The sequence below is a fragment of the Plectrocnemia conspersa genome, unplaced genomic scaffold, assembly GCF_051122295.1.
Source record: "Plectrocnemia conspersa isolate PC_06_02 unplaced genomic scaffold, ASM5112229v1 ptg000001l, whole genome shotgun sequence".
NCBI classification, from domain to species: Eukaryota; Metazoa; Arthropoda; class Insecta; order Trichoptera; family Polycentropodidae; genus Plectrocnemia; species Plectrocnemia conspersa.
The window spans coordinates 15,219,296-15,240,769 of NW_028277165.1; the positions used below are offsets into that span (position 1 = coordinate 15,219,296).

The 21,474-nt window shown below is 28.9% G+C and overlaps 1 protein-coding gene across 1 annotated transcript in view; it reads right to left on the reverse strand.

Moving 5' to 3' along the window:
• Positions 1 to 456: 456 nt before the first annotated feature.
• Positions 457 to 21,474, reverse strand: part of LOC148238974 (gonadotropin-releasing hormone receptor-like) — a 160,182-nt gene continuing 139,164 nt past the window's right edge. Inside the window, exons 4-7 of the mRNA XM_088199633.1 lie at positions 16,110 to 16,293; positions 12,498 to 12,688; positions 12,290 to 12,414; positions 457 to 3,026 (exon numbers count right to left, since the gene is read on the reverse strand). Of these exons, the coding sequence (XP_088055759.1) occupies positions 2,693 to 3,026; positions 12,290 to 12,414; positions 12,498 to 12,688; positions 16,110 to 16,293 (834 nt within the window). The 3' untranslated portion in view covers positions 457 to 2,692. The remainder of the gene's footprint in view (positions 3,027 to 12,289; positions 12,415 to 12,497; positions 12,689 to 16,109; positions 16,294 to 21,474) is intronic.

Here is a 21,474-nt window from a genome sequence, read left to right on the forward strand (position 1 = left end):
GAAAATAGTTCGATCGGAGGAACAATGCTGCGTTATTTGCTTTTTTTTATACATACATATATAAATTAATTATATATGCATATATATAAACGATACAATTAAAAATAACTAGTTAAATTTGTTAATAATAATTAATGAAAAAAAAGCAACTGAAATTTAATCTAATGTTCAAAGGAGGTTAACGATAGCCGCTTTTTATAACCAATAATTATTGGGATAATATATCCTTGTACTATATATATACATATAAATGTATATATGTATATGTAACTTCTTTGAATGTTGATATTTTAATAATTATGTATTTGAATGTTTGTGTAAAAAGTAATCTGAGATTAAATTTAGTTAAAAAATTGGATATATTTTTTTAAAAATTAATATTATTTTTACCTGAAATCCTATCTAAATGTAATTTGGTCCTGGAATTGTTGCTGGTTTCAATAAAACAATAAATTATTTTTATGCTTGCATTTATTCGCTAATTGTTATTTGGTATAAAAAATGAGTTACAACTTACAACTATCAAATGAATATACATACATATTATTTATAAATAAACTCTGGATTTTAAGTGCTACGTATTTGGTTGCTATAATGAAGTCTGGTTAAATGTGCCGAACAATCCATTAATACATTTTAAATACATGAAACATGAGAAGATTAATAATCTATGAAATATTCAATTTTTACCCTTTGCACTAGGAAGCTGTTGAATTTTATATGAAATTTAGTCATATGAGCTACTTAACCCTCTGTTGACGAAATCCAATATATCGACTTTTGTTACTTGGGTAAAAATTTATGGATCTAATGTCATCATTAAATAAATGTATAGTGGGCTGTGGGGTATTTGCTTCAGGGATCAACTACATGTTACATTTACGCATAGGTAGTACATACTCTTAAAAAGCTTTGCAACCAAATAGTTAATTTTCTTAGATAGCAAAAAAATAATGTTTAGTTTTATCACATAAACAAAATTATTAGTAAAAATGCGCTTGCATGGTCATGCTAATATATGTGATTTTTTTACAAAATCATTTCATTATTTATAAAATTGAGAACATTTTTGTTAAAATATAAATAAAAATTCAATTTAAAATCAAGTATTTCTGAGCATCTAATATAATTGCTTACCATTTATTTAATTTACTCACAAAAATCAAACATATTTACTAAATGCTTTTAATAGTCTTTAACGAAGTTATAAATTGTCTGTATTTATTATTTGCTTATTATTAAATCACAAGTATCTACCGAAAAATCAATAGAAAGAACATAAAACTAGTATTTATAAATTTATTATTCATGAAAAAAAGAATCAATTAGTCTATAATAGATAAAATTTAAAATTAGTCATAAGATCAGGTCGAAAAGACAGTTGCGTTGGCAGAGATAAGATCAAGACTCCGTCCGAGATGATGACCTAATCATTGGAGGTCAAAATGTCGTCAGAGATGAAAGAAAAAAAGATACGATATGCAAGCACTCTTATCTCCAAAATATGAGTACCACGATGAATTCTATCAAAATCACTATAATACTATATATGTAATTATTATACATATACTAACAAAATTATTTTGGAAGTGGATCATTTATCTCAACAATTAGTGCAGCACTTAACGAAAGTTAAACTCAAGCATTTCGCAAAACATAAATTAATACAAAGTAAAGTTATGTCTAGTCTCCGTATTAATCAATAGAAGAGATTCAATTTTCATGCATGACAATGTGCAATTGACTCTCAAAAAGTTGAACTTTCAGGAACGTACGGTGTAATGGTGGTACAAAAATTTCGTGCTGGGGACAAAGCGTCTTTCTTTGATAAATTGCAACTGAAGGCGTCAGTTGAATCGGAATCACACAAAAGTAAGGCATTAGTAATCCAATAGATGTAGACCACAACAAAAACATATAACAAATAGGTGCCGCATAAACTGAATGTAAACCAAAAGCTTTTACATAACAGAGAACAACTTAAATAATGGCTGGAAATAAATGAGGCTCCAAGACATTTTGCGAAACCGAAATTATAATAAAATAATATTATGGCGATTGGCGGGCCGCGCTTGGTATATCCACTACAATTTTTTGAATACAAGAGAAACTATTACAGTTGAGAGTTATTGTCAAGTATTTAAAAAAATAATGTAGTAGATGAGGTTTTATTTTATTTAGCACTATTATACTGCATAACCTATTGTCAAATATAGATTTGATGAACAGCAATAATGGAGGTAATAATATATTCTATATATTTAAATAATAATTTATTGACCACTACAAAAAAATGCACAATGGATTGCTCGGCCTAGTGAAACAAACTCTCCAGGTGACATAGCACACAAAATCCGGACCACAATTATACATTTGTAACACTTGATTAAAAACTATGACAAGTTTCATACACGTTTTTTTCCATTAGAGATCCGAGTTAATACATACTAGAGAGCCTTTAATTAGACAAGCTGAAATTTGATTGACTGCACAAATCATATTTAATACATATTATATTTAAAGGCATGTCAAATCCGTCATTGTGTATTATATGAATGACAATTTGTTTATTAAACATTTAATTCCATTAGGAACTGATTACATAGCATTGCGTATGTAAAAAAAGTACATATTATATTTTAAAGTAAATATAATTTGCCATGCGTCATTTATAAAATAAGATCCTCCAATATTATACTCTTGTCACTATACCGTTGGAATTGTCTACTCTGTTATTGTTTTGGTGATGATTGTTTATAACGTCCAGTTTGCACATGTCCGGCATGTTGGCGTTGACCATTCGGTTGACGGACGGATGACGTTCGGAGTGGTACCTCCGCAGGTTACCGCTGTAGTTCCTCGACAGTCGGTCGTCGTACGACATCAGCGCCGAGTCTTCTTCGCTGATGAAGTTGCTGTTTTGGTTCTTCCGTGTGTGCACTCGGTCTATGACCATCCGGGCGCTGTTGTGCCGCATGATCGACGCATGAGTCATCGTGCTTCTATGGTTCATCATAGAGCCTTCTCTGAAAATATAAGGAAAAGTTTAAGTACATGTTTCAACATAGACACAATATTTAAATTATTATCAGGACCACACAAATTATATAAGACACATTAAAAAGTCATAAAATTAATGGATGTAGTATAGTGGTTCCCAAAATGGTTCCTACGGACCCCCGGGATCATTCAGGGGGTCTGTGGAAAATGAAAATTGATTTGGGGGTCCCTGAACAACATCAGGGGGTCCGCGCAAAGTTTAATATAAAATAAAACAATTGTGACACATTTTTATTAATATGGAAGTTAAAATAAATAAAAATGAATAAAAAAATTCACAAGAATTGTTATTTGTCAAATGTTTGGAAACTGATACGAAAGGTGAAACGTTATTTACTGAATTAAAAAGATTTTTCGATGTAAAAGCTTATACCCTTGACTAATATCATCTACGTTGCTACTGACGGTGCTCCGGCAATGGTAGGACGACACCGAGGCTTTCTGGCATACTTAAAACAAGCTATACCGAATGTATTATCGGTACATTGTGTCATTCATCGACATCATTTGGTCGCAAAAAACCTTAGTGAACGTTTGCATGAATCACTAGCAGTTAATAAAATCAAAAGGAATGCCGTAAATGAGAGATTATTTGCTCAACTTTGTTTGAAAAATGATGATGACTTATGACTATAATCGTTTACTACTTAACACAGAAGTACGTTAGTTATCTAAAAGTGCATGTTTGGATCGCTTCTATTCGCTCTTTGATTCAGAGTTGGAGTTCCTGGAGAGTAAAGACAATGATTTGCGTCACAATTTAAATATCTCAAAAAATGACATCGCTTTTTGCCAGATTTAACATGACTAATTTGAAACTACAAGGTGACACATTACATTTAATCAAAACTAAAAGTGTAATATTTGCGTTTGTTGCAAAACTTTTGCTGTACATACAAAACTTATGAAGAGGAGAATATTCTCAGTTTCTAAATCTTTTAAAATTGCAAAATAGAGATGAAGATTTGCTTGCTTATTGTCAACACTTAACGGCGCTTCATTCGGATCTTAACCAAAGATTTGAAGACATTCTCCACTTGGATATTCCTGACTAGGTGTTGAATCCTTTTGTAAGTAGTCAAACTCAGAGCACAAATCCAGATGAATACATACTAATATAGGAGCAACTTATTGAATTATCCACAAATTAGGAGCTGAAAGCAATGTTTAAACAAGGATTGCTGAAAGCAATGTTTAAACAATGTTTAAACGACAACGTTCTGGTTACAAAAACAGATCCTAATTTTATATCCAGCATTATAAGTTATTGTACAGAAGCTGTTGATTGTTTTTCCGTCTTCCTATTTGGTAGAACGTGGATTCAGTGCCGTTATGAGCCTCATCACAAAAAAAGAAACCGACTAGAAATTAGTACTTGTGGGGATTTGCGGTTGCTACTCACAAACATTGAGCTGGACATAAATAAACTCATAACATTCAGGTTCATCCAAGTCATTTAATTTTTTTTAAAATTTTAAAACAAAAGTTATAATTTTAATAAATACTTCTTAAACAAAATGTTTTATTTATATATTATTTTTACGTCATCATTTACCATTCAAGAAATCAAAGTTAAATTTGTATAAGAATTTGAATAAAAGACAATTGCAGCAGTTGAAGATGTTGTCAAAGAAAACCATGGATCAGATAAGCATGTTTTGCAGTTCCACAAAGTGTCTGTAAGGTGTTGCTGACAAGCAAACTTTAATTTTTAAAAGTCTGCCACAAGAATTTTGTACAACTTTGAATCAAAATGTGTTTTCTAAGAATAATTTTCACTGGAGATAAAATGTAGGTTTTCTACCTTATTGAAACCAAAGGGTTATTAAACACACTGACTTTATTTAATGATAAATGAGATCCTGACATAAATAAGACATATTAAAATGTCTTTGAGAATTATTTTCAACCTGCATTCGATTAAATATTGATTTTTGAATACATGGTTTTTTATTGTAACATGACAATGCTCAGATTCCTTTCATCAAATATGAATATCAAGGGTCATGAAATCGCCATACCTCACCCCATGAATTTTCACATCATTGGACCGCTCAAAGAGGCGATGGGAGGAAAAAGGTTCAGGTCTGACGAAGATGTTTATCAAGCGGTTTATGAATGGCTGAGAACTTTTACTGGGAAGTAATATGCCTTGCATTGAACGCCATGAAGACGTAGAAAATTTTTGTCCCTCTGTTGCTTTTATTCAATAAAATAGAGAGGAAAAAATTTAAGGTATGACTCACCTTTGTACTAAAATTTTCAAAGTTTGTTTTTATGTTTATCTACCTTATTAAAAAATCGCGTTTGGGACAGTCGTCCCCAAATTCATTGGCAAAGAGTTACTTGATGATTTAAATTTTATGAAGAGCTACGATAGCTAGCGATAATATTTACTAAAAACCTGTTATTATAATTAAAGGTAACTTCAAAATTAAATTTGCTGAGCATTGATGAAAGCGTAGAGAACGCTTTTTGACGCAGTATTAATATTTTTAATATTCACGAATTAAGACAAGCATACCAGATATTAAAAAAAAGCTTTTAATTTAATTAATCAGTTATATCTCAACATCGTGCGATATACATAATTTTGTATTTTTTGCACAGCTCAAAATGTTTTCCCGACAATATATTTTAACTGGTCATTCTCAGTGAAATTTGTGAATATGTACATATTTTATGTATATGTATATTATAGGTAGAATTTAATGTTGCTCTTCTTTGATGTCGTAACGGCACCTAACAAACAATCGCACCGTCATTAAAATACAATAAGGTCCAGGTGCTCAATTCAGGCGTGAGAGCATAAGTTAACTATTAAGCTATGGAGAGACAAAGGAAGCAGCGTTGCTTTTCTAGGTCAATTACTAAACATTTTCCGAGCCATGAATTTTCTTTGAATCTATGCACATTCACGCGGTGGCTGGCGAGCATTAACATTGTGTTCCCGTTCAGATAAGGTCTAAGGCGTTTGACTATAAATCAAAAACTGAAGCCAGAAGGTGTATCGGTTTTAGCTTTGGTTAAACTTTTATAATGCAACAAGCGTAAATCCACGTTAGCTCTAACCGACACGTATCGGTTCATCTCGCTCGGCGAACCGGGAGCAATTTTAATAATTTTCGTAACGTCAAAAAGTTGCATGGAAAATTATATGCTCGGGTAATCTTATAAATTGCTTCTTGTTATAATATATGTATGTATACTATATATCAAAGCTCCAAAGTTCATATCGTTTATTGGTGCTGTATTTTTCTGCAATTTTCGTAGTGCATTTGTTGGAATCTGGATCTAGAATATAAAATCTCGGGTTTAGTATTTTGTGATCAAATTTTAAAATAGCTGAAACTTACATATATGGTGAGCAACATCGTATTACATTATAAAAAAACGTATTTTTAAAATTAATTTTAAGCTGGTTTGGTAAAAATTAATTTTATTAAATTGAATACTTTCCGTTAAAATATCTTTTAGTTAATTTTTAAAAATCACATTATTAATGCAATTTATAGATTTTAAATAGAGGTGACGAATATATATAAATAAGTTCACTTTTTAACCTCATAAAATTAAAAAAAGTTCCATACGAGCGTTGAAGTGATATAAAAAGTGGTTCTGGATTTTTTTTTCGTATTGCTTAAATTTAGAATACGATCGTTGGGATGTAAGGTGTACGAGAGATATCACACCTGCCCGGCTATTGGTATGGGAAGCCGGCAGTTCCCACTGCGAGACATGAAGGTCGAAACGCCGGAGAAATAAACAGATTCAAAACGTCAACCGCATGAACGGTTGATGACACGCATGTATAAGCTGTGTAATACATATAGATTTATATGTATGTATTACACAATTACACGTTATATTTAGCTGTTCAATTTTCAATAAGTACTTTTTTATTTTATTTTTGAATTTATTTATTTTATTCTTAGTAATCTATCGTTATTCAAAACTAAAAAAGACAACAGTGGCAACTATAATTTTAAGTTTTATATTTAATTTAGAGAATTTATCTTTTTTATTTTAAAAATGCATATAAATTATAAATGTATATAATTTAAAGCTAAATAACTCAGCTTTAAATGAATTGAACATAAATATAATATATCAGAATCAATCATAAAAATATTTTTGAAAATTATATTTAAACAAATGATAAAAATAAAAATGAAGAACTAATGATATTTTTTTATTAAATAAAATAATTTTAGTTATAAATTATGTTATATTATATTTGTGTAAAGAAACGAAAAATCGCTGTTTAGTGTTATTAAAGGGCCCAGAGCGTAAGAAACTATCTGAATGTTGTCGATTCCGCAGGAGATTGACGTTTTAAAAGGATTTCTGTCTAGTTGTTTCTGGTTGACTCGACCCTTTTTTTATTGGAATGAGAGTAATCTCCTGGCAATATCATTTTATCTGCAGACGTTTGCAAAAAAATAAAATAATAGAGGCGCATTGCATAAATTAAAATCCATAGTTAGCAACTGTCTTTGATAAATCTAGATAAATCAAGATTTGACATATGATATTAATTCGAATTTCAGATTTACTTACGTTTAGTCGCGGTAATATCAAATGTCCGTTTAAATGAATGAGTGAAATGGGATTTTAGGTATTTTTAATTTCAATTTTATTCAGTCTAAAAATATATATTTTTAAGAAGATTAATTGTCGCTATCTCACAGTCCTTTCACTCTGAATTCGCTTTTGTTTAGACTTGCAAAATGAATGTCACACAATTTATCTATATTGCTTTATCAAGCTTCCTTTTTTACCCACAAAATACACAAAAATAAATCTGTGATTATTATTATAAGCATGTATACATATATTTACACTTTTATTATTCACTTACATTTTTGTTAATTAAATCGATTTTAAATCATATTTTAAGAAAAACATCTTAAAAATTGATTCGATTTAATATACATTACAGTTACGTTGTAATCGATTTTCAAGTGTGCCTATTGTTATGGCAAAGTAAGCTACCTAACACTTATATAGAAGAGTCTATGCTTAAAAGACTAATATAAACATTTTATAGAAGATATTCTATTTCAAATTCTCAAATGTAAAAGTGTGATTATCTTGTGTATATAAGTAATTTACAATATATACGGATGTATGTGCAAAATATTCATTTTATAAGAGTAATATAAGTCATACAAACTTAATTAACTAATTATAAATCTATGAATTTATAATACATTTTTTAAGGTAAATAAGTAACAGGCCGAACCCAAGGTAATTAAAATATTTTTATATTGTCGCAAATATTATATAAATGATAAATAGGGTAAAAAATTGTATTTAAAATATAAATTATCGAATCAAATAATAGAAATTCTGTTATTGATAACCAATAAACCTGTTATTAGGAATGCGGTAATTGAAAGCAGTTTCAGTTTCAAGTTAGTTGTGTTTGCGATTAACTATTCGAAGACATTTTATTGTAGGTATTCAAGCGTTAAATAATTATTATTATTGAGTGTTAATTTGAGAAGTTTCATTATTTTGAAACGAGCAAAAGAAAATTATTAAGCATAAAGAATAGCAATAAGGATAATTGCTCTTTTTAATAATTAAAATTAAAAGTTCTCAAATTACAAAGTCGAGAAATAAATTGTCGAGAATAAATTATAAAGCCGCTTCGGAGAGAATCGAGAACTGAAATTTCGTCGTCGTAAAATATTTTGTTAATCGCTCGAAGGTGTAAAGAAGCACAGTATTATAATATAAAATTAATAAATAATGCAATTCATTATCAAATGATATAAGTATTATTTATATCAATGCTTTGTACTGTTTATTTGATATAAATATTTTTTTACAATTTAATTGTCACTGAAATCAACAATGACATGTTGACAATTTTTTCGACAAATATGGTTTATTATTTACCGCAGATTTGTGGAAAAAAAATGTACCTGTATATACATCATTATTAAATTAAAATATAATTTTATTAAAATAATTTAAACACATACTTTTGGTTCTACATGTTAAGCTCATTTTTAAAGTCAAATCAAATTAAAAAAAGCTTCGATATATCAATTTTGTCATTGCCATTTCAGTATAATTTTTTTATATAAATATACTAAAGTCGAAAGAAAATCGTTTTATAAAAAATATTGGCGTTTGTAAAAAGTGCAATTATTTAGGATTATCATTTTTTTAAAACGCCTTTTTAAGTAAATTTATAAAATGTGAAAACCGGGTTTTTAATCTAATAACGGTTTTAGCTATTATAGTTATCATGTGAAAATTAATTTAATTTTATTAGAATTAGATTTAAAAAAATATATACAGTGAAATCTCTTTGTAACAAATATTGAAATAACGAAATTTTCTGTATAACGAATCTTCAATTTGTTCCCAAAAAACTTTGATAAAACATGTTTTCATTGTAACGAAGACCGATCTCAGTATTACGAAATATTTTGATCCGAATGTAAGAATGACGTTACACCTAGATACAATATTTCTCCTAATTCAGTTCATGCTTGATATGTTCACAAGCGATATTCAAGGTGTTTCGCTGCCCCTCAAACTTTTTTTATAAAACATTTTTAACAAATTTTATTGTGTTCATTACAGTATCCTAAAAAAATGCACAAACAAATTTGTCAATTTTGAAAGCGGTTGTTTTGATAATAATTAAAAATTAAATAAATATAACAAATTATCCGTACAACGAAAAATTTATTTTGGTCCCGTGAGCTTCGCTATACTGAGATTTCACTGTAGATCTGCAAATTATTAGAACATTTGCTTAAGAATAAAACTTTTAGATTGCTTATATCCGAATTCACTTCGACACTTTTTTAAGTTTCAGAGAAAATAATTACAAAAGGAAGATTATAATATTTTAAGTTTACTTGATATAATACTATTAAAGATTTTCGTGTATTTTTTGATAAATATGTAAATAGTTAAATTATTACGTAAGCTAAAAAAATTATCTCAGGTAAAGGCTAATTTATTATGTATGTTGAGAACAAACTTCACAAATTTTGATAAGCATTCAAAATTAGTAAAGGTTTTTATAGTGTTATAAAAACTATTTCTATATTTATAAAAAACACAAAACATGTAGATAGTACAAAGTTATGTAGGCAGTGAAAGAGTATTTTTAATATTGGTTATTTTGTATTTAAAATAAAAGCACAATAAAAAATAGTTAAGAAAGTACTAATTTAAAAAATCATAGTAGTTTATCTTTTGTAATATTTTATTAAATATATTATCACTGTTTTTTTGTAAAAAATATAAAAACTGTTTTCTAAAAATATTGAAATTTAAAAACCGACTTTTTCAAAAGTCGGTTTCTGTATTTTGTTTTTGATGTATTGTAATCCCTTTTTATTTGGATTATATAGCAAATGCTCTAATATACAGTGATATAAAATAACTTGTTCTCAAATACAGTTATAAATTAATTTATTTAAACAATTTAATTGGTGATTTTTAAATAAAATATGATATCTTTCATTTTTTTGCAATGATCGAAATTTTTTTTTAAATTATTTGCAAAAATAAAATTTAAAAATGATTGAAAAGCATTTAAAATAAATAATTTTATGTATTATAGATATATTTTTTCTGGTGAAAGCACCCCGACATTCTTGTGATTGTTTGGAACGGAAAAAGCAATATTTTTTGTTATTAAATCAATCATTTTATTTCTAACGCACGCCTCCGATATGTGCGCCGGCGCTGTTATATTTGTTTCACATCACACGAGAGATGAACGAAACAAATATTCTACGTACTACATAATCGCATTCTTTAATCGCTTATATCACTCAGATCTAACACACAATTTGTGAACTTAATATATATGGTACACTTTCGTCGTTCTTTGAACGACGATGAACATTATTATTAGACGTTATTATTATTTTAAATAATTGATATGTTGAAGTCACAGTTTTTAGATGTAATTTCATTCACGCCATTATAAGTTCTTATTTGTAAAATGATAAAATTCTCAATGTTGTAGTCTACATACTAATATTATATAATTTATTTTATGGTTCCGAACAATATGTGCATACAAAGATGCAAAAAAATATGTGATTAGTTCAAGAGGGATATAATTTATAAACATACATATATCAGAAGGCGGTTCTTTGGAAAGAGGGTAATATATATATTTGCTGAGACTACTATTATATATTAAGTTATTATTGCATCTGAATAAAAGTTTGAAGGGATGGTATTTTATATAGTACATATTTCTTATATATTTTGGAGGGAGGAGTGGGAGCAGCCGAGAGGTGATGGAAGGGTGCCTATCTTTTGAGCGGGGTTCTAAAGAGTAACTAATTTAATTTAGGTCGGTCAAAGGGTCTAAGATCGTGTATAGCAAAAGGTGTTCTAAGACGTCGACCGCGAAGACATTTTAGGTAGTCGATTGGAGTAAGACTCGAATAAGTCTGAAGAGACGTAAATAATACTGAAAAGCAAAAAAATAGCAGCACTTGGAAATACATATAGAATTCAGGATATTAACTGTGTTGAATTTATATTTATATATGTATATACGTTGTAGCAGAAATATTTATGTATATATATATAGAAATATACATGTTTCGCCAAATGATAAATAATCTAAAATACATAAAATTATATTTTTTAATGTTAATTCTGATTGAGGCAATCCGTTTGTCAACTGGTGTATTCGATTGACAAAACTATTATAGTTTTATATTAATAAAAGTTTGCTAATCACTGTTATTAAAAGAGAAAACTTAACATGAATAGAATTATTTTATCATCGACTTTACAACCGAACAAAGTAAAAGTATCACACCAGTCTACAACGAGGTAAAAATCAAGGTGTGTATTGTGACATACAATACTAAAACTAAAGATCGGTTTTTTATGAATAGTAGATTCTTATAAATCCATTATATTTTTTATACATCGGAAACAAATGGCAATAACCTGATGAACCATTAAATTAGTTCTGACTTTGAACTTTTTATTATATAATATTTTTACTTCAAGATCAATAATATCCTACTGTGCGGCCGACGGGGGTTTTTTTTTTCATAATGCTTGCGCTGTAAGCTCGCTTGCAGAAATTACATCTAAAAACTATTAAGCCGCTTTCAAAGGATAACTTTTGATGGAAATCCGAGAGATTAATTTTATTACTGAACTTTTTTGATACTAGAATGCAACGCCGGCGTGTGTAAATATAAATTTATTGGCAAACCTTTGACTCCCGAGCGACCTGCCTCTCCTGCCGGGCCACAACTGGAAAGCGCCATATATAACCGGATTCACTAGACTATTTGACATACCGAAGAAAAATATACCCGATTGTAGTTCTTCGCTTATCTGAAAACATACATATACACACACATGTTAAAAAAACACTCACGAAGTTATTTTATTGAAAGGGTTGAAAAAATGGTACGAACGTGCTTATCGGGCTCTAGGAATATAAAAATGATCATCATGGTGTAATAAGGAGTCCACCACACGACGAAAGCTACTACTATCACGACCGATATCCGCAAAGATTTCATTTTTGCTCTGTGTATTAATCTTCTTCGGTTCATGTCGGTCCTTCTGCCGCTTGCGACTTCTTCTCTAAACACTTTTTCGCTTCCTGTAATCAAAAAATAGGGGTTATTTGAAAGATTAAAACAGTAAGGAAAAATATGATACAACACATATAACTTATATTTTTATCGTAATTCATTTTCACGAAACGTGTCAGTTTTGTCCATATATATTAATTATGTTATATCAACTAGTAAATTTTTTTATGATTTTATGAATTCGGGGGAAAATATAAAGTACAGATAATATTTCTAAGGAATTTGATTTATTAGTATTGTGGGATCTTAATTAGTAATTATAATAAAGATCCTGAAAACGACAAATGACCTCGTCTATGATGAATGTAGACATTACGCGAATGATAATAAGTGGCTTAAGCAATCAAAATTCGAGCAGGACACCCAGTATTGCACAATAACCACAAACTTTCACCATTAACATAAAAATGAACCCTTATAAAATAAAGATATTCGACTTCATATCGTATTCCTTTGTTTTTGGGACCCTTTAACTAGTTGGAGACGCTCTTTCCAATGAGCGTCAACGCATAAATCAGTCAGTGATTTATTAGGTTAAGTTTTTTCGAATAATTTATATAAAATATATGATACTTAGTCATATCAGTAGAAGATCAAGAGCATCAGTAAAGCACATGTTGACTCACAAGCAAGAGAACGTCTTTCTTTAATGCTTTAATTTTTTAGCACCGATATAGCAGTAGACATTTAACAAAAAATACCAGATTGTTAAACGAACCTTGTATTTAACGTGACAGTGCTATTTTAAAGATAAACATACATAAAAAATAAAATTTTATTTCGTATTTTTCTTTTAACTTTCTAAGCCAGTGTTTCTCAAAGAATGGAGCGATTACATTTTTTTTCTGGAGTAGTAATCCAACGGTTGTTCGTGATAAGTAAAAGAATGTTTAGGCGGGATTTCAGTAGATTACCAAACTTTGAGAAACACCTTGAATAATATTTTAAACTAGAAAAGTTGTAAACTCATGGACTAAAATATTTATTTTTTATGGTATTTTTTCGGGACGATGCATTTCCGCTACTTTTATTTTGCTCTTTAGATCATTATGTATATAAAAAAGCTTATGTGCTGTAACACAATTTTCGCTATTTCAACGTAGGTGCAAAAGCTTTGTGCGTGTATGTTTTTATACTCGAGAATCTATTTTATTACATATAGTTAATTGTGAAGTGTTTTGAAATATAACATATTGGGTTGAACATCGGTCAGGTGTAAAGCACATTAAAGTGAGTAAAAACTTGTCGCATTACGCGTTAAAAACGCAATAAACAAAATTTCATTAGTCTTTACGACCCGCCAAGAGGTGTTATTATTATAGCCCAAAAATCCACGGGACTATATAAAATTATTTCATTGGCCGTTCGAGCCTTCACAAATAATACAAAATAAATTATATGCAGTGTAAATATTATATTTTATGCAGCTTTTCCAACTATATAATATATTTACAATATAATGTAGTGCAAAATTTAATCATTGTACGACATCGGAATGGTAATAAAATATTAGGCGTTTTAAGATGACCCAAGGCATACTAGGGTTAACTTAAAACGCTTGAAAAGTTTGTCCGTTTCACGAGTGTCGTTATGGGAGTTATCGACAGTATTGTAAAATGTTATTACCTACATTGTTATTTTTATTCTTTGTGAAAATTGTCAGATATAAAAGAAAAACGATACGAAAGAAACGAGAAAAAATATGATGCATAGTTTCAAGCAACAAAATATTTTGAGCAAGAAAAAACTCCAATTAAAAAAAATGTTTAAAATATGTACTTTTAATTATCCTTTATCCACATAAAAATAATTGTTAAGACTTATAATAATAAATTATAAAATAAGGCAGAAAAAAGTGAAATATCATATTTATATACAAAGTTATATAAATATTATTAAATATTTATATTACAAATTTTGCGCGCCGGGAAATTTTTTTATGTTAGTTATTTTAGAAGCGTAAAATACGCATTTTTTTAATTATTGCTTCAAGTGTAGTCAAGTATTAAACAAATAATATTTGGAACATCTTTTAATGTATTTAATTTAATCGTGGGTGTGACGCGGGTTACGTTTAGGTACGTACTTATTTAGTACCGAGAATATATATTAAATAAATATAAATACGTTTCAAATAAGTATTACATAGTTTAATATAAATATTTAGGTTTTTAATAAAGCTCAAGTATTGGAAAAAATATAAGAAAATTATTTATTAGATTAACTTTCATCTTGAATGTTTTTATACATTTTTACTACATGTTATTATACTATTAATAAATGTTTTTTATAACTATTATAATATGAAAGCATTATTTTACGTTTACCTAGTTAATTATTAATTAATTCAGCATATATTATACTAAAATATTGGAAAGCTCTATAAATTTTGTAGGGATAATATAATAGAAGCCTAAGATGTTTTGTTAATAACATATCAGTAATTAAATTATATTCAACCTTCGAATAAATCATTCAGGTAATAGGTTGTAAATTTTAAAGTGCCAATTATTTTAAATTTATTCTTACAGTGCTTAAAACATCGTGATTTATTTTGTATATACCATGTATAGTATATATTTCTTTTGATAGTTGTTTACATAAATTGTAAATCCAAGATTTTCCCCCTAATTGTTGAAAATCTTAAATAAAAATTACGAAGATTATTCGAAAAAGAAAAATAAAAAGTAGAAAGTAATTGACATAAAGCTTTTAAAACACACATTTTTCTTTATTCCATCGAAATAGATGTCTAGTGTTTTTAAAACAATTCGCGCGCAATTAGTTACCAATAGCCCAATTTTTTGGTAACCATTTTATAAATTACATTTTTGTATACATATTGCCATTGTGCATCATTTCAATTGATGGTTAAAAGCATATAAAATATATGCTTTTTTCTTGAACCTTTGAATGAGTTCATTAGTGATAAAAACATAAATAAGTTTGCTAAATTTCGAAACAGTTTCTCTTTCATAATTGCAATACTGCAGGAAACTTGCACTTTGCAAGATTAGGATTTGCTATGGTAATATTAAACAAAACTCGGGCAATTTTGGATAAAAATCGTCTTTTTTTATGTACTATTGTATCTTGAATCTTTACTTTCCGAACGTGTTTCGTAATTTTATTTATAAATAATAGTATATATTTTTTTTAATTTGTGAAACTAAAGAATAGAAAAATAATTGTAAGCAGTAAATAATAATTCCACTCTCATATAGATATACTTTTTAACAAAATAAAATAATCTTTTCGTTGACATATTTGGGCTTTAGTTATTTGTGCTATAAATAGAAACAATCTATTCTGCGAAAATTAATAAATCCAAGCCCTATGTCGTAGAAATAAATGACAATTGTAATTAAATTTTGCCTTAAGGTTTTACAAACATATATAAATATACAATACATATATAGAATAACTTACTAGATATTGTCATGAACGTCGCCGCATAAGTAACCATGAGTATAAGCAGAGGCAACACAAACATGAAGAATATGGAAATGGAAGCGTAAAGTTGCTCCTGCCAACGTTCCGTGTAAGAACCGTGCGTCACACACTGGTGGAAATCTTCCAGAAACGGTCCTTTAGCTTCGTGGAACACAATCATCTGGAAAAACGAAAATGATTATAAAAAAAATACACGCAATATAAAATTAAAAATCAATTTTATTGGGAAATATTCATAGAAATAGAGGCTTTAAATTCTCACTCTCCTTCATCGCTGAAAATCGCATAATGGATATTTAATACACTGCTATAGAGAATGTTGAATTTGTGGTTAAATTAAGAGCGTCTTTAAGGCTTACTTAAAATGTTTGTAAATTGAAATTTCAATTGAATTCAACACGATGAACACGATTTCGTTTCGTCACATATACGGGTAGCTGTATTTAAATATTATTTAATATATTAAATATTTTTTACAGATTTTTTGTTGATGATAAGGATTTATTTAAAAGAATATTTTAAATTTATTTACTTATAAAGTCTAATTATAATTGATAAAACTAGAAAAAAATTAGATGTAGTATTTCTTAAAATTTGTTAATAGCATCCTTCCAATAGTTGGTATAAAAACTACGCATTATTTAAAAAAAATCGATAGTATGTCACAATTCATTTGAAATATAGCTAAAGGTTTGTATGTAATAGCATTTTTATGCTTGCACTACACTCTCTGAAAGTTGTCCGAACCGAAGTTCAACTGAAGTCGGCCGAGGTCGCCGACTTCCAAGTAGCGGACAGCGGACGGCGGCCGTGAACGACGTTCGCACGGCGGCTGCTGTCACGTACAGCTGGCATATTTGCGCGCGATCGAAAAATGTGCCAAATAATTGCAATTTTTAAATTGTCATAATATTAAAATAACGCTACTGATAATTATAAAAGTTTGTGTGGGCACTCACCAATACAATATCAGTGAAAACTTTTTGGTCGTAAATATTTAATTTACGCAAAATCTTTGTCGGCTTTTGCAAAATGCTATAAGGCATAAAAATGATACTTTAGAATACAAACACCACATCTGCGACTATCCTAAAATTTGTCGCCATCGATTTTAAATAAGAATTCGTTATGGTGTGACATTTATATAAACCGATCTAGGAAAATACATAAGAAAATTCGAAACGATTTTTCTTAACAAAATCAAGTAACACTAATTATTTTTTAATTATTTAATTTTATATTAAAAAAAAATATAATAACGATATCTGTTAGAAGAATATACTATCAAAAATATAATTAATCCCTTTTGGTGCCCTAAAATATTCAAAGATGTCAGTAAGAGTCTGTTGAAGTCCCCGATAAGCATGTGGTATTATAACTTGACCACGTGACCACGATGCAGCGCTCGTCATGTGTGTTGACCATAGGACGCCTACGCGCATACCGAAATTGAACCAAGTTACTCGTTCTATCTCAGTTTGCGAAAAACCATATCATTATTTTTCTCACTCTCGTCACTTAACACGCGAGAGAGCGAAAGGAGAAGTATCTCACAAAGCGCAGCTCTGACTTCGGTTTCTTTGACTTCCGTTTGCCGACAATGTTCGGAAGCGCTCGAAGCTGGCCAAGTCGACTGAATTACATCCACTCCCGTTCTCGGTAACCTCGGACAACTTCGAGAGATTTTAAAACGGGCAGAACCGAACTCGACCAAAGTAACTTCGAATTAACCCATTATATTCTCCGTCATTGCCTAACCTTGGCCAACTTCCACAGAGTGTAGTGCAGGCATTATAATTTTATAAAAAAAATTTAAAATACCAGAAGAATATTACTAAATTGTTTTACTAGACTAAGAAAATTACTTTTTATTGTATTTTTTTAAGACAATGAATTTCCACTCCTTTCATTTTGATCTTTAGATCATTATATATAACAAAAAGGCTTATAACACAATCATTTTATTTTTGTGTTTAAAGCCGTGGCGACTAAATATAAATCACCAAGTATAAATAAAAATACTGTCGCAATACGCGTTAAAAGCGCAATAAATATAATGCTGTTTTAGTGAAAGCATATTCGAATATATTTTTACCGGTATACATATATATTTACACTGGCGAAAATATAATTTAATTGTGAAATTATATGCTGCTCTAAAATGTCTATAAGATTTGATTTAAGAAGAGCGGAACGTCCATGTGCTATTAAAACCCAAATCAAACATAATGAAAGTTGAAAAACTATAGTAAGTATTAGGACTTTCATTAGGTCAAGTTGGGTTTGTTTTTATGTTTTTGGTTAGATTTGGAATGTGTATTTTTCAATGTAGTTATATTTTCACTAGTATAAAAATAGTATCGCTAACTAGGCCAGTTAAAATGTGTCAAATAATTAATTTATGATTCACTGGTCAATATCAGTGAAATTGTATTTATTGACTGCGGGTATGATCCGGTACACGTAAATTCGAAATATTTTGGTTTTAACAGGTGATGTGTCGTTCACCACGATGAGTTGAAAACTACCACTTTTACCACTTCTACCGCTTTTTAAAATGTTTCATACCTATCATTTGACTTAAATACATTTTATTTTTATTGTGAAAATGTGATAGTGTATTTTGATATAATTTCATTTCAATACCAGTGAAAATATATTTGCACTGCTAATACACATCCACTCTAACATAAACATTACATTAGAAACTTTTTAATTTTTCATATTTTGATTTTTATGAACATATTTAGGTACTACGGAATCTGTATAATTCGCAGCAAACATTTCAAGAAAGATATATCGCATTATACAGTGCGTGATATGAAATAAGTAACTGAATTAGATCAATGTAGCAATCTTTCCGGCGCTTAACAAAGATAAGGAAATCTTCGTGTATGCGGAATATGAATTTGTATTATGGAATTAATTTATTTCGTTCAATTTCCCTTTCGACGATCACAAAAATCAGGCGTGCAAAATAACGTTTACATGATTATAACATGCCTTATTATGAAACACCACACGCGACGTAGCACGCGAAGCGAAAAATTATTGTAAACGATGAAATTTAATTTTACGGTTACCGATTTGGAGATACTATATCATTATACGCTTAAGTTAAGTATAAATATTTCAATAAATTTCTTTAGAACTCGTTTCAATCTGATACTTTATTACATGTGTTCGATCAAGCGAGTGGCGTACCGGTTTAGTTATTTTTAACTTACGCACAAGCAAATCAATAAAGCGATGCATTACTGAAAATTAAAGCTAAACTAAATTTTATAAATAAACTCAGTATATAAAGTATTCAGAAATTCGCAGGATTCAATTTCCATAATCTATATGCGTACACGTAGTGATTTTATATTCTAGTGCGTTTCATGGACTCACTTAAAGAGTGACCCAAAAAAAATAATTTCCCTTCAATTAAAAATAAAAACAAATTAAATAATAATATACATTTTAATCAATAAACTAAAAATATTAAAATAAATTGTATACAAATAATTTATATTTTTAAAATACAACGAATTTACAATTAAAAAACACTACAAAAAAAGTATTATCGAAAGATAGTAACTTTGCTAACGCTCCTGAAAGTGATGTTCTATAATAAATTGTTCGACAAGAACCGTGAAATCATATACAGGCGGCCCTCTACTTTTGAACGTTCGACTTTCGCACAATTCGCTATTTCGCACATTTAAAAAAAATCATTTTTTTTAAATTTAATTTAAAAAAAAAAACGTTTTGCTAGCGGTAAATCTTTTGCTTCAATCGGACGTTCGTATGATACAAACAGGTCTACGATATGTTCAATTTTGCAAAATAAAAATATAATTAAAGAATACGTTCAAAATTGTGGAAAATAAAGATATATTTCCACAATATTTAATGATATGTTTCCAAAAAAACACAGCAAAAAAAAAAACATGGATGAAATGGAAAATCTTTGTCATCGTAGATCGATGACCAACATCAAAAAGATGTTTCTCTGAGTATTTCAATTATTCAAGCAAAAGCTCTTAGTTTGCACAAAGATTAGAAGGATAGATTAAAAAAATATTTTAACACGGTTTTTCAAGCAAGTAACGGTTGGTTGGTACAATTTTAAAATGAGGTAGTTTTTTCATAATATTAAATTTACTGGAGAATCGGCTGATGCGGATAAAGATGCTTCAAAATAATTTATTTCCTAATTATCCAAAATTATTGAAGATGTAGAATATTTCTCTAACCAAATATTTAATGTAGATGAGACAGGTTTATTTTGGATTACTCTTTAACAATGAAAAATATGAATAAAGCCTTCACGCACCTTGACAAATTTTTAAATATTATGGAAGATTGTGATCCCAATGGAGAACGCATATCTCAAGTGCGTGGGGCGCTATCAATAAAAACATAGCATGTTATAAAATACTATATGAAGAAAAGAAAAAGAACAGTGGAAAACAGTTAACTCTTGATAACTTTTCAAAGGAAACACCCGCAAACCACACTTAAACGTGTCTATTAACATCTTATATTTACTTGATACATAAATATTTTAAAATACACACAATTTCAATTTTATTACTTCCCTCGACTTTCGTACATTCAACATTCGCACACATTTTCAGGAACCAATTATGTGCGAAAGTCGAGGGCTGCCTGTATGTACATACTCCAAATTAAACAAACAAAGAATTATTAAAATTATAGAATTAAAAAATATTTTACCAGCTGAAAAAAGGAAATGCAACGGTAATTTTGAACAAAAACGATTAAAAAAACATTAGATATTTTCAATGACAGTATATTCATCCCTCGATTTACTCAATAGATACGTTCTAGGAAATATCGCGTAATTCGAAACCACGTACGTAAATCGAGACATGGAACGAAATTTGTAATAAAACGATCGAGTAGTATTTACGTGTATTTTTTATCGCTTTTTTTACTTATAAAGTAAACGAGAAATATATTCAGCGACATGCGTGCACTCAAAACACACTGCATGGACAGTGGGTGAGGTTCCAGATGTAGGTCAAGTGCAAGAAGTAGTTTAACTAAATTTATTTGATTTGGGGTATTTAAAAAAAATGTTTTTACCTAACCGCGTAAATTATAAAAACCCGCATCATATTTTTAAACACCAATTTTAAATGAAATCAAACACAAAATCCTTTGATTCTATGATTACCAAAAATCATAAATAAAACATACATTTTAGACAAATTGTAGTTGACGCACCTACTCAAAAATTAACAAAAGCTCTAGTAACTAGAGTCTAGTTAAACAACTTTAACCTCTAAATGAGAAAATTAATTCATAAAATAAAAATTCATACATTTTT